Genomic DNA, 11,059 nt, shown 5'->3' with positions numbered 1-11,059 from the left:
GCCAGTCGTATGGAGATGCCCACTGACGGCACGAACCACGGTGCAAAACACGAGTCCACACGCGTACAAGCAGCCAGAGCGGTGGGACACACCAGCTGATCACAGGGCACCTGAGAACCTGATTCACTGTCTGAACTACACACACACACACACACACACACACACACACACACACACGGTTACACACCGACACACTCACCTCTGAAACACACACAAGAAACACACTTACCTCTCGTCTCCACCGTCACTGGTGCTGTTGAGCACCACCCTCCAGAGGTCAGAGGTCACCAGGTCAGTCTGGTGTGTGTCGGGGGTCAGAGTGGGCAAGGTCAGCTCACACACGCTGCTCTCTGATAGGCTGAACTCTCTATACGGCACAAACGCCCGCTGCAGCTCGTCCCAGAACTCCAGACTGCAGGGCACCTACAGACAGACAAAGATAAGTTTGATCAATCTTAAAGAGCTTCTGATGTGAAGGACTGATGCTCCATCAGATGAAAGAAACACTGATGATCATGAGCTGATCATGAGAAGCTGCTGCAGGAGAACATGAGGAAGCTCATGAAATACAGCGTGTGTCACCATAAAACTGAGTGAAAACACAAACCGAGAGGCTTTCAGTGAGACAGAACTAAAGAATGAAAGAGAAGAGAAACGTCTGTCATCAACACACACACACACACACACACACACACACTGTCTTCCTGCTCAAACACACTGTCTCTGTCAATCTGTCTCTGTAATAAAATCTGTTTCTCCTAATCAAATCACAGTGTCATCATGGCAACAGTCACTGTTTTACGAGTGTTTCCTGTAAAACTGCTGAAATCAAATCACAGAATCAATTAATGGAGGCTTTTTGAAGCTGCAATAAAATGAAAAAATAAAAGTTCTGAGCTGAGATCAATTAAATATGAATTATAAGCTGGTTCTGTGTGTGTGAGAAACTCAAATCCACATTCATTCACTCCTGCAGACACGCACATCTGTGACGGTCCAGTCAGCTCAAAGCCAACCATCAGCATGAGGAGCACTAATGCAGCGCTCACCTGCAGCACGTCCCCGAGGTCGGCTGTACTGATGTCCGGGTCGTCAGTGGTGTTGAAGGGAACAGGTGTGATCCTGAGGAACGTAATTACACGCGGTTCAGGATACCGCCACAGCATCACACCTGGAGACTCGTCCGTCTCCCTCCAAAACACCACCTCATGAGGCGACGGCAGCTTCTGACACGCTGACAAGACAGACAGACAGATATAAATCACACCCTCTCATGAGTGCTATATAAAGCTGTAATGTGTGTGTGTGTGTGTTACCTGAGTCTTGTATGTACTGGAAGAGGCCTGTGCGCAGGTCATCAGAGGAGTGTTCTGATTGGGCGGGGCGAGGGGTGCGTGGCGGTGTAGAGAGGAGGGGCTTTTCATTAGACTCCACCTCCGTTCTGCTCATCTGATTCCAGTAGTTCTGCAGCTGTTCTTGAATCTCAGACAAACAGTTAAACTGCTGCTGCCCCCAAAACGCCTGCGACAGACAGACAGACAGTCAGACAGAGACACAGACACAGACAGACAGTGAGACAGATAGACAGAGACACAGACAGACAGACACAGACAGACAGTGAGACAGACAGACAGACAGAGACATAGACAGACAGACAGACAGACAAAGACACAGACACAGACAGAAAGACAGATACACAGCAGACAGACACAGACAGACAGACAGTGAGACAGACAGAGCCCACAGACAGACAGACAGACAGACAGACAAGACAGTAAGACAGACAGAGACACAGTCAGACAGACAGAGACACAGACAGACAGACAGAGACACAGCAGACAGACACAGACAGACAGAGACACAGACAGACAGTCCGTCGGACAGACAGACAGACAGAGACACAGACAGACAGTCAGACAAATAGACAGTAAGACAGACAGAGACACAGACAGACAGTTAGACAGACAGACAGAGACACAGACAGACAGACAGTAAGACAGACAGAGACACAGACAGACAGAAAGACAATCAGACACAGACAGATACAGACAGAGACACAGACAGACAGACAGACAGACAGACAGACAGAGACACAGACAGACAGACAGACAGACAGTAAGACAGACAGAGACACACACACACACACACACACACACACACAGACAGTGAGTCAGACAGACAGACAGACAGACAGACAGACAGAGACACAGACAGACAGACAGACAGACAGTAAGACAGACAGAGACACACACACACACACACACACACACACACAGACAGTGAGTCAGACAGACAGACAGACAGACAGACAGACAGAGACACAGACAGACAGAAAGACAATCAGACACAGACAGATACAGACAGAGACACAGACAGACAGACAGACAGACAGTAAGACAGAGACACAGACAGACAGTCAGACAGACAGACAGACAGACAGAGACACAGACAGACAGTCAGACAGACAGTTTCAAACCAGTTAGTAGGACTGACCACCAATGTCTATCTCTGATTATTTCTACCCAAACTGCTCCACGATTGACACTCTGGCTGCATTTAATGCAAAACAGTTGCATTATTAAGGGAATCAACTGTCTCACGGTTAGTGAATAGTCTGTGTGTGTGTGTGTGTGTATTTGGCCTGAATCAGCAGGAATCTCTGACTCAGAATGAGTCCGTGTGTCTCTGACTAACAGATTGAACAGGAACATTAGGGGATTTCTGCGCGTTCAGCGGCCGCACTCAGAGCGCATGTTTCCATATGAAGCGTTACAAGGACACACATGTGGAGAGAGAGACACACGCAGTGGCGCTTGACATCATACCTGCAGAAGGCCTCCCTTCATGTCAATCAACACTCTCGGGGGTCCAGGTGAGTCGGGGGCGGAGCTTCCACTGTGTCTGCACCAATGAGCCTCCAGATCCGCACTGCAGGAGAACGGACCCACAAACACTGCACTTCTGTCCTTCAGACCCGTCCGCACCAACATGTCCTCACACTGAACCGACAGACAGACCTCCTTAAAACCGTCTAGAGAGAGAAAACGGACAGAAATCACATCAGTGTTCGCTCTTGAGTGGACTGTCGTGTTCAGATGATGGACTGACTGCAGGGAGGGCTTAAACTGCAGTCATCGAGCACAGTCAGTCAGGAATCACGTGTTTGCATGTTTTAGGTGCTGCGTTGTTCTTCACGCGTGTCTGTAGCTGCTGTCGTGTGTCCAGGTGTCTGACAGCGTTTCGGACACTTCAGATTCAGATTCACCTCCTCTGAAGGATCATCCATGGACACACACGTCTCCATCTGGCACTGACACTCATCTGTGGCTCATCTTTGGCTCAGTGAACGACAGGAGAGATTTAGGAGCGTGTGGCTTTGGTCTGGCAGCAGTGTGACCTTCATAAACAACACTGAGTCCCACAGGAGACACACACACACACACACACACACACCGTGCTGATCTGCATCGGTTTACAACAGCAGTACAGACTAGTATGATGGCCATTATACTATGATATAAAACAATTAATATTCAGTATTATTATTGATTTGATGGCAATGACACTATCTGATGAGAATAAAACTTGAAATGAACTTAAATTCGATTAACCCATGACACTAACAATAACTTTGCAACATCGACACTCTTATTGAACTGAACAGAGTCGATCTGAATAATGTTGTCTTCTGTAGAGCTGCTTTACAGCTGAAACTGAATTTGTTTCATAACTGATGAATTTTACAACATAAACACGGTTTCCTGTTTTCCTGTAATTTTTTCCGTTTATCACTGTGAAGCTGCTTTTAATCAAAATGCATTGTATAAAGCACTACAGAAGAAAATGTGACTCGACTTGATATATTCCTGCGTCACACATTCACTTGATTTACAAGCATCCCAGAAGAGCAACAACATGCAGCATCCACACGGAGTCTGTAGCATTAAAAACTTCTTTAGCATGTGAAACTTCACAAAAGAGAGAGCGAGAGAGAGAACACGGTCATCTCTGCACACACACACACACACACACACACACACACACACACGCAGGATGCAGAAACTCACAGCGCTCTGTTATTTCCACACAAACACAAAGCTCTTCGTCCTCGTCTGCCGTTTACCAGCGTTTGGCCAAACTCCGTTTCGACTGTGTTTAATAAAGGCACATCAAACTGCGGGCCGCAGAGAGAGTCCGTCTGGCTTGCGGCCGGACGCATGTCTCATGCTGCAGTTATGTTCAATCCAGTAAACAAGTGCAAATTGTTGAGGTTTTAATTAAAATTCTCAACAATCACTTTATCTGGAGAAGCTGTATGACAGCATCTGTGGAGCAGATGGGCGCAGGGAACGCTCTGGCTCGCTGAGACGAGGCCCATCACATGGAGAACCACACAGAGAGAAAGAAACACACGCTCACTTCCACTGCTGTTCACGGAGTCACCCTTCACTAGTGCTGATGGTCATGTGATCAAACTCACACCCACGAACATCACTGAGAGTGAATCTGCAGGACTTTTCCAGTCGTTCCTGATTTAATGGATCAGGAAACTTTACAAATATTTTTTACTCAATTTATTTAAAAATTGGAAGAAAACATCTTCAGAAACAACAAATAGTTGTTGAGGGGGTGAATTAAAATAAGAAATATCACCGAGTTTTAGCTGTTTGAGTTCATTATTTTAAATGATTTTAAGTCATCTTCAGGCCCCCTGGCAACATCATCCTCATACTGCATCATGGGAGAGGCTCCTCAGAGCCCTAAATCAGGACATCAGACGCATCTGTAACTCTGCCCCGCGGGACGGAGGCGCTGACACACACCAGCGCACATGATGGGAACACACTGGGGATCTGCTGCGGACCTCAGCCCTGTTAAAGGCTCAGAGAGATTAACTGGATTTCCGGGCAACGTAGATCAAACAAACGCTCTGATTATCTGCTGCAGAGCATGGTGGGTAAGAAGAACGGAGCTGGATTAAAGGCCCAATCAAGAGAAGCACACACACAGCACATGAATCACAGGAAATGCATGGCGTGTATGCGACTAACCTGTGGGTTTGATGGCGTTCTTCAGCGTCAGAGCACCCGTCATGGCCGACACAGACAGCGTCAGACTGGGCCGCGCCGCAAGCGCCTCCATCTCCACACCGACCACCATCTGCACCGTGCGCAGCGAGATCTTGTGGAAGGGAACGGGCGACTGCAGAGAGCGCAGCAGCAGGTCGGCTGTGGGCGGGGCTTCGCTGCAGTGGTGGGCGGAGCCTGCAGGTGTTCTGGGCTCCCGCTCAGGAAAGAGTCTCTTCCAGAAGACCTGGGCCTGCTCAATTTTAGCCAGAGTGGGGCTGACTCTCACCGGCCGACTGATGTCCACCTTCAACTCTGACACACACACACACACACACACAGAGAGAGAGAGATGTGATTAGGCTCAAGCACGCACGCACACACACACACACACACACTCACTCACGCATGCACGCAAGCACGCACGCACACACACACACACACACACTCACTCACGCATGCACGCAAGCACGCACGCACACACACACACACACACACTCACTCACGCATGCACGCAAGCACGCACGCACACACACACACACACACACTCACTCACGCATGCACGCAAGCACGCACGCACACACACACACACACACACACACACAGAGAGAGAGAGATGTGATTAGGCTCAAGCACGCACGCACACACACACACACACTCACACTCACACACACTCACACTCACACACACACTCTCACACACACACACACACACTCTCTCTCACTCACACTCACACACACACAGAGAGAGAGAGATGTGAGTAGGCTCACGCACGCACGCACACACACACACACACTCTCTCTCACTCACACTCACACACACACAGAGAGAGAGAGATGTGAGTAGGCTCACGCACGCACGCACACACACACACACACTCTCTCTCACTCACACTCACACACACACAGAGAGAGAGAGATGTGAGTAGGCTCACGCACGCACGCACACACACACACACACTCTCTCTCACTCACACTCACACACACACAGAGAGAGAGAGATGTGAGTAGGCTCACGCACGCACGCACACACACACACACACTCTCTCTCACTCACACTCACACACACACAGAGAGAGAGAGATGTGAGTAGGCTCACGCACGCACGCACACACACACACACACTCTCTCTCACTCACACTCACACACACACAGAGAGAGAGAGATGTGAGTAGGCTCACGCACGCACGCACACACACACACACACTCTCTCTCACTCACACTCACACACACACAGAGAGAGAGAGATGTGAGTAGGCTCACGCACGCACGCACACACACACACACACTCTCTCTCACTCACACTCACACACACACAGAGAGAGAGAGATGTGAGTAGGCTCACGCACGCACGCACACACACACACACACTCTCTCTCACTCACACTCACACACACACAGAGAGAGAGAGATGTGAGTAGGCTCACGCACGCACGCACACACACACACACACTCTCTCTCACTCACACTCACACACACACAGAGAGAGAGAGATGTGAGTAGGCTCACGCACGCACGCACACACACACACACACTCTCTCTCACTCACACTCACACACACACAGAGAGAGAGAGATGTGAGTAGGCTCACGCACGCACGCACACACACACACACACTCTCTCTCACTCACACTCACACACACACAGAGAGAGAGAGATGTGAGTAGGCTCACGCACGCACGCACACACACACACACACTCTCTCTCACTCACACTCACACACACACAGAGAGAGAGAGATGTGAGTAGGCTCACGCACGCACGCACACACACACACACACTCTCTCTCACTCACACTCACACACACACAGAGAGAGAGAGATGTGAGTAGGCTCACGCACGCACGCACACACACACACACACTCTCTCTCACTCACACTCACACACACACAGAGAGAGAGAGATGTGAGTAGGCTCACGCACGCACGCACACACACACACACACTCTCTCTCACTCACACTCACACACACACAGAGAGAGAGAGATGTGAGTAGGCTCACGCACGCACGCACACACACACACACACTCTCTCTCACTCACACTCACACACACACAGAGAGAGAGAGATGTGAGTAGGCTCACGCACGCACGCACACACACACACACACTCTCTCTCACTCACACTCACACACACACAGAGAGAGAGAGATGTGAGTAGGCTCACGCACGCACGCACACACACACACACACTCTCTCTCACTCACACTCACACACACACAGAGAGAGAGAGATGTGAGTAGGCTCACGCACGCACGCACACACACACACACACTCTCTCTCACTCACACTCACACACACACAGAGAGAGAGAGATGTGAGTAGGCTCACGCACGCACGCACACACACACACACACTCTCTCTCACTCACACTCACACACACACAGAGAGAGAGAGATGTGAGTAGGCTCACGCACGCACGCACACACACACACACACTCTCTCTCACTCACACTCACACACACACAGAGAGAGAGAGATGTGAGTAGGCTCACGCACGCACGCACACACACACACACACTCTCTCTCACTCACACTCACACACACACAGAGAGAGAGAGATGTGAGTAGGCTCACGCACGCACGCACACACACACACACACTCTCTCTCACTCACACTCACACACACACAGAGAGAGAGAGATGTGAGTAGGCTCACGCACGCACGCACACACACACACACACTCTCTCTCACTCACACTCACACACACACAGAGAGAGAGAGATGTGAGTAGGCTCACGCACGCACGCACACACACACACACACTCTCTCTCACTCACACTCACACACACACAGAGAGAGAGAGATGTGAGTAGGCTCACGCACGCACGCACACACACACACACACTCTCTCTCACTCACACTCACACACACACAGAGAGAGAGAGATGTGAGTAGGCTCACGCACGCACGCACACACACACACACACACACACACACACACACACACACTGAATGACTGGTCCGATGTGAACAGTCTGAACTCACCTGGTCCAGTGAGGAAGTCTCTGAGGGACACAGACAGCAGTGGGGGGGGGATACCTGTCCGACTGTCGGCCTCTCCTGCGACCGTCTGCAGCCAAAACACGCTGTAGTCTAACGCCTCCGGAAGAGACTTCCCTGCGTCTGAGAGAGACGGAGGTTATGGTTGAGTTCTGTCTGTATCTGTAGCGCGTGTGAAGCGTCACTCACCCAGACTCTTGTAGTTGGTGGCGACTCCCTTCAGTGTGAGGTCGAACAGCGACAGCTCCAGCCTCTGCTTGCGGTGGTGGCAGCTGATTAAGACGGACGGCTGCGTCACCTGCAGGAACAGCATCGGCTGCAGGCTGCAGTCTTTGTCTCCTCTGCGGCCCGGCTGTCTCACCACCGTCACGCCCAGAGCCTGTCGCGCAGACGAGCGGCCCCCCAGGACACCTGTCGACCCAACAGCAGTGTTTGCGTTGAGCAGATCCTCGGCCGTCAGTGAGGACAGAGCCCTGGCCCGAACCGTCTCGTCCTCCGGCACGTCGAGCGCGCTCTTTCCCGGGGCGTCGGCGGGGGGTTTGGCCGCAGGCGCGGTCGCGTACGTCATTAGAGAGATGCGGCCGGCGGTGAGGAACACATCGAACGGGATGAAGCTGAGGTTCTTGGTGATGGTGGGCTGCTGTGACGGCCGGGCGAGGCGGTGCTGACCCGTGCCGCTCTGCCGCTCGATCTGAACGATCCGCAGACGAGCGCTGTCGCTGCCGAACCCACTGTCCTGCCCGCAGGGGGCGCTGCTGCCACACAAACTCTCCACCGAACCAGAGACCGCGGACTGCGGCTGATAACCGCACACCTGAACACACACATCGAGATGATGTAACAGACAATCATATTCAAACAAACCAACAACTAACAAGATATCTGAGGAACTGCAGTTGGCGGGGCTTCACTGGATGGTATTGCATGTGAGTGAGACGTGGCATCAGAGGCAGTCACAAACACACACACACACACACACACACACACACACACACACACACACACGCGCGCTGCACGGCTGATGGAGGGTCAGATCCAGTTCAGAAGCTGTACTCATGAGAAACCTCATGTGCTCAGAGCTCAGCGCCAGAGAATGTTCTCCTCAAATCTCAGATTCCCTTTGAAGAAAACAAAAGCGCTTAAAATGAGCGCCATAAAGCGCAGCGGCCTCATTCTGCTTCCTGTGAAGACGTGACTGCTGCCTGTGCATCAATGCCCCGAGAGCCCAAACGCACGACGACTGTTCTGCAGCTCAACCACAACAAAGACACGGGGGGGTCGTGACTCGATGCAGTGACGTTAGAGAGGGACGCATCTCAGCGGGTTAATTCTCCTGCGTAACAAACACTGCAGGAGCGAGCGGACACTGAATCTCACCCGCTCCCTTTACAAACGTGGGAGAGAATGAAGAACAACGCTTTCTCTTCTCCGCTCAGTTCTGCTGCGCAGATTCAACAAACAGATCCGCGGATCCGTGAGACCTGCAGCGAGGCCGATGAGTCACTGTTCCCGGTTCTGCTGGCAAAAACACGGGGAATCCAACATCATTTACCCAGCATTCATGTTCAATGAGCTGCACTGCATTCACCCTGGAATGTAGCGCGATGCTTAAAAACAAGAGCGGGACCAGAGTGTACAGCGCTCCAGGGGTCAGGGGGTGACCTGTGGGGTCAGCGGCAGCAGGTGAGAGAGGGTGAGCTAAACTTCATTAAAATACGATTCATCGTGCAGCCCTATCTGAACTGAATTAATCTGAATGATGACACTGCTGTCTTTAGAGATGAATCTGAACTGAAACATAGTTGAGTGTCCATCACTGATTCTGCTGTTTTCCTGACACAGTCTGTTTTGAATAAAGCGCTGTAGAAATAAAGGTGACTTAAAGGGTGAGAGTCGCTCACACTTTCAACTACTGACAGAACAATCACATCAACATCATGCAAACACACGTCAGATTCACATCATTTCAGCGTGTTGAAAGTTTTTGCAAAATAAATCACATGAATCACTGTAACCTCATTAAACATTCATACACCATATTAAAGACATGCTGTCATCATCATTTACTCGCCCTCATGTCGATCCAAACCTGCACGACTTTGTCTTCTGTGAAACACAACAGAAGATATTTTGATCCAAATGCATTTAGTGTCACTGACATCAAACCTGTCTGACATTTGAGAGCTGCATGACTTTGGGTACAGTTAATTTTTCACATAAAACAACACATGACTTCGGAAGACTTATCGAATATAGTGCATATGGACTAGAGTTCTACAGTGTAGACAGTGTGTCTGCTTTCACTGTGGGCAAAAGAGCAGCATGAACATTCTGCTGAACATCTGCTTTTGTGTTCCACAGTCAGTCAAATGATTTATTCACTCCTTTAAGAGGACAAAAACAGAACAGGCTTCGTTCTTATCAGGAAACCTGGACCATGAGGCCGTGATCACAGGAAGTTAAACTCTAGTTTCAGCTCTCTGCAGCGTTCACCAAACACCCTCAGCGAGCTACACTTCAAACATGAGGTCACGATGCGCTCTTTAACCCCAGCGATGCTTTGCTTTGGTTACGGCAATGAGAAACAGTGACGCGAGGAGCCCGGGGTGAGCGAGAGGTGAAGGTGGCTCTCTCAGACTCTGGGGGGTGATGAGGAAACCGCAGGCGGACGCTGGAGTTATTCACCGTCCGCTGAAGCATACAGCCGCTGGCAGACACCATGTTTACAGCGAGACCGACCGGACGCACGGACCAAACCGTTTCATTTCATCTCCATCAGAGCTGCGGCTCGCCTGAAATGTGACTTCAGCGAAAACACCAGACAGAACACAACACTGCGTTACCATAGAAACACATTCTCATCAGCACCAGCAGCCGCCAGAACAACGACAGAGCATCCGCCCGAGCACATTCAGAGCTGCTTTTGGGGGAATTCTGTGCATGCAAACATGGGGAAGTAAACATTCTCCATTGCTGGAATACAAAATTAACC

At 50.6% G+C, this 11,059-nt stretch overlaps 1 protein-coding gene across 1 annotated transcript in view; it reads right to left on the bottom strand.

Moving 5' to 3' along the window:
* Positions 1–11,059, bottom strand: part of LOC107671824 (vacuolar protein sorting-associated protein 13B-like) — a gene marked incomplete at its 5' end in the record, with an annotated part of 115,965 nt that overhangs the window by 33,717 nt on the left and 71,189 nt on the right. The window contains 8 exons of the mRNA XM_016464809.1: positions 1–135; positions 230–423; positions 1,050–1,234; positions 1,317–1,521; positions 2,826–3,031; positions 5,052–5,381; positions 8,053–8,190; positions 8,257–8,881. The exon at positions 1–135 is cut by the window's left edge and continues 71 nt beyond it. Of these exons, the coding sequence (XP_016320295.1) occupies positions 1–135; positions 230–423; positions 1,050–1,234; positions 1,317–1,521; positions 2,826–3,031; positions 5,052–5,381; positions 8,053–8,190; positions 8,257–8,881 (2,018 nt within the window). The remainder of the gene's footprint in view (positions 136–229; positions 424–1,049; positions 1,235–1,316; positions 1,522–2,825; positions 3,032–5,051; positions 5,382–8,052; positions 8,191–8,256; positions 8,882–11,059) is intronic.

The sequence above is a fragment of the Sinocyclocheilus anshuiensis genome, unplaced genomic scaffold (genome assembly GCF_001515605.1).
Source record: "Sinocyclocheilus anshuiensis isolate Anshui unplaced genomic scaffold, SAMN03320099.WGS_v1.1 scaffold3481, whole genome shotgun sequence".
In the NCBI taxonomy this organism is placed as follows: domain Eukaryota; kingdom Metazoa; phylum Chordata; class Actinopteri; order Cypriniformes; family Cyprinidae; genus Sinocyclocheilus; species Sinocyclocheilus anshuiensis.
The sequence above is the reverse complement of the archived record's forward strand: the minus strand, read 5'-3'. Positions and strand labels throughout refer to the sequence as shown.